This window comes from Chinchilla lanigera, unplaced genomic scaffold, assembly GCF_000276665.1.
Source record: "Chinchilla lanigera isolate Chin_1 unplaced genomic scaffold, ChiLan1.0 scaffold00001, whole genome shotgun sequence".
In the NCBI taxonomy this organism is placed as follows: domain Eukaryota; kingdom Metazoa; phylum Chordata; class Mammalia; order Rodentia; family Chinchillidae; genus Chinchilla; species Chinchilla lanigera.
In genome coordinates, this window is record NW_004955402.1 from 11841272 (window position 1) to 11842586 (window position 1315).

Below are 1315 nucleotides of genomic sequence, written 5' to 3' on the forward strand. Positions count from 1 at the left end.
GGAGGAGGTCGGGCGAGCCCCGTGCCAGGCCAGTCATCTCCCCACGACCGGGCCGGGAGAAGTCCCGAGCGGTGACCTTCTGCGGCGTGCTGCACAGAGAACTTGGAGGGGATATCAGCTGTGTCACTCTGGTGTCACCGAAGAGAGGGAAACACTTCACCGGCTGCCTGAAGCGCCACCAGGCAGTCACTGGCGGGGAGGAGACTTCAGCGGCCAGAGACAGGCTGGCCCAGGAGCACCTGGGGGAGGATCGCGGGGATGCAGCTTAGTCAGGAGCTCGCGGGGTGCGTGTCGGGCCTGCAACACGGCCTCGCCACCCTCGGGAGCGCAGCCGAGGGACGGGAGCTAGGGAACAGCGTTTGCCCTGCGGTGTGGCTGAGCCTTTGACTCCGGTTCTGACTCCAGATGCTCCATGCGAAGCTCTCAGCACCTCGCTGTCCTGAGAAACTGCTAGGGAAGGGAAGCTTTGCCAGAAAATGCAATAGTTGTGGAGCTAGCGTTCCCAAAGTGCAAGTTCAACCTGGCCGAGGTGGCACGGGTTTGGGCCACAGCCCTCTGTGGAGAACGGGCCCTGGGAGGCCCCGGCCCACCCTCTACTGCAAGTTGATGGGGAGTCTAGTTTAGCGCCTTAGAGCCTCTTCTGCCCGTGCACTTGCAGAAATGAAAAGTAGGAACATGTAATGCCATAGGGCTTACTTGTTTTTAAATTCAATCATGTATTACCATATTAATATGCTGTGCACATGATCAAAGAGAAACGGTTAAAATAACAATAGTGAAAATACTTTTAATTTTAATAACCTCTGCATAATTTTGCTTTCTCTATTTTGTGATCGTGGGAAACTAAATATATAAATGTATAGATTTTGGCAGGTGTGAGGGTACACCCCTGTAATCCCAGTACTCAGAACGTGGAGGCAGGAGGATTGGCTTGAGTTTGAGGTCAGCCTATACTACATGCTGAGTTCAAGGCCAGCCTGAGGTGCATGGCCAGACCTTGTCTCAAAGAAACCAAAAAAAAAAAAAAAAGAAGTGTAGATTTTGATATGCTGGTTTAGCACTTATAATTCAACAAGTCAAAGCCCATGTCCTATTAGTCCTGGATTTTTTTTTTTTTTTTTCATTTTCAGTCTTACTATGCACTTCAGGCTGGCCTTGAGCTCACTCTGTAGCCCAGGCTGCTCTCAAACTCCCAAGGATTCTCCTGCCTCAGCCTCCCTAGTGCTGGGATTACAGGAGTGCACCACCACGCCAGGCCAGTACTGGATTTTAATCAAAGGGTGGTGGAGCTGAGACCATATGCTATGAGTTCTGT

The 1315-nt window shown here is 51.7% G+C and overlaps 1 protein-coding gene across 1 annotated transcript in view; it reads left to right on the top strand.

The window, feature by feature from the left end:
* Nucleotides 1-258: 258 nt before the first annotated feature.
* Nucleotides 259-1315, top strand: part of LOC102020180 (laminin subunit alpha-3-like) — a gene marked incomplete in the record, with an annotated part of 70265 nt that continues 69208 nt past the window's right edge. Inside the window, 1 exon segment of the mRNA XM_013505348.1 lies at nucleotides 259-371. Within this exon segment, the coding sequence (XP_013360802.1) occupies nucleotides 259-371 (113 nt within the window).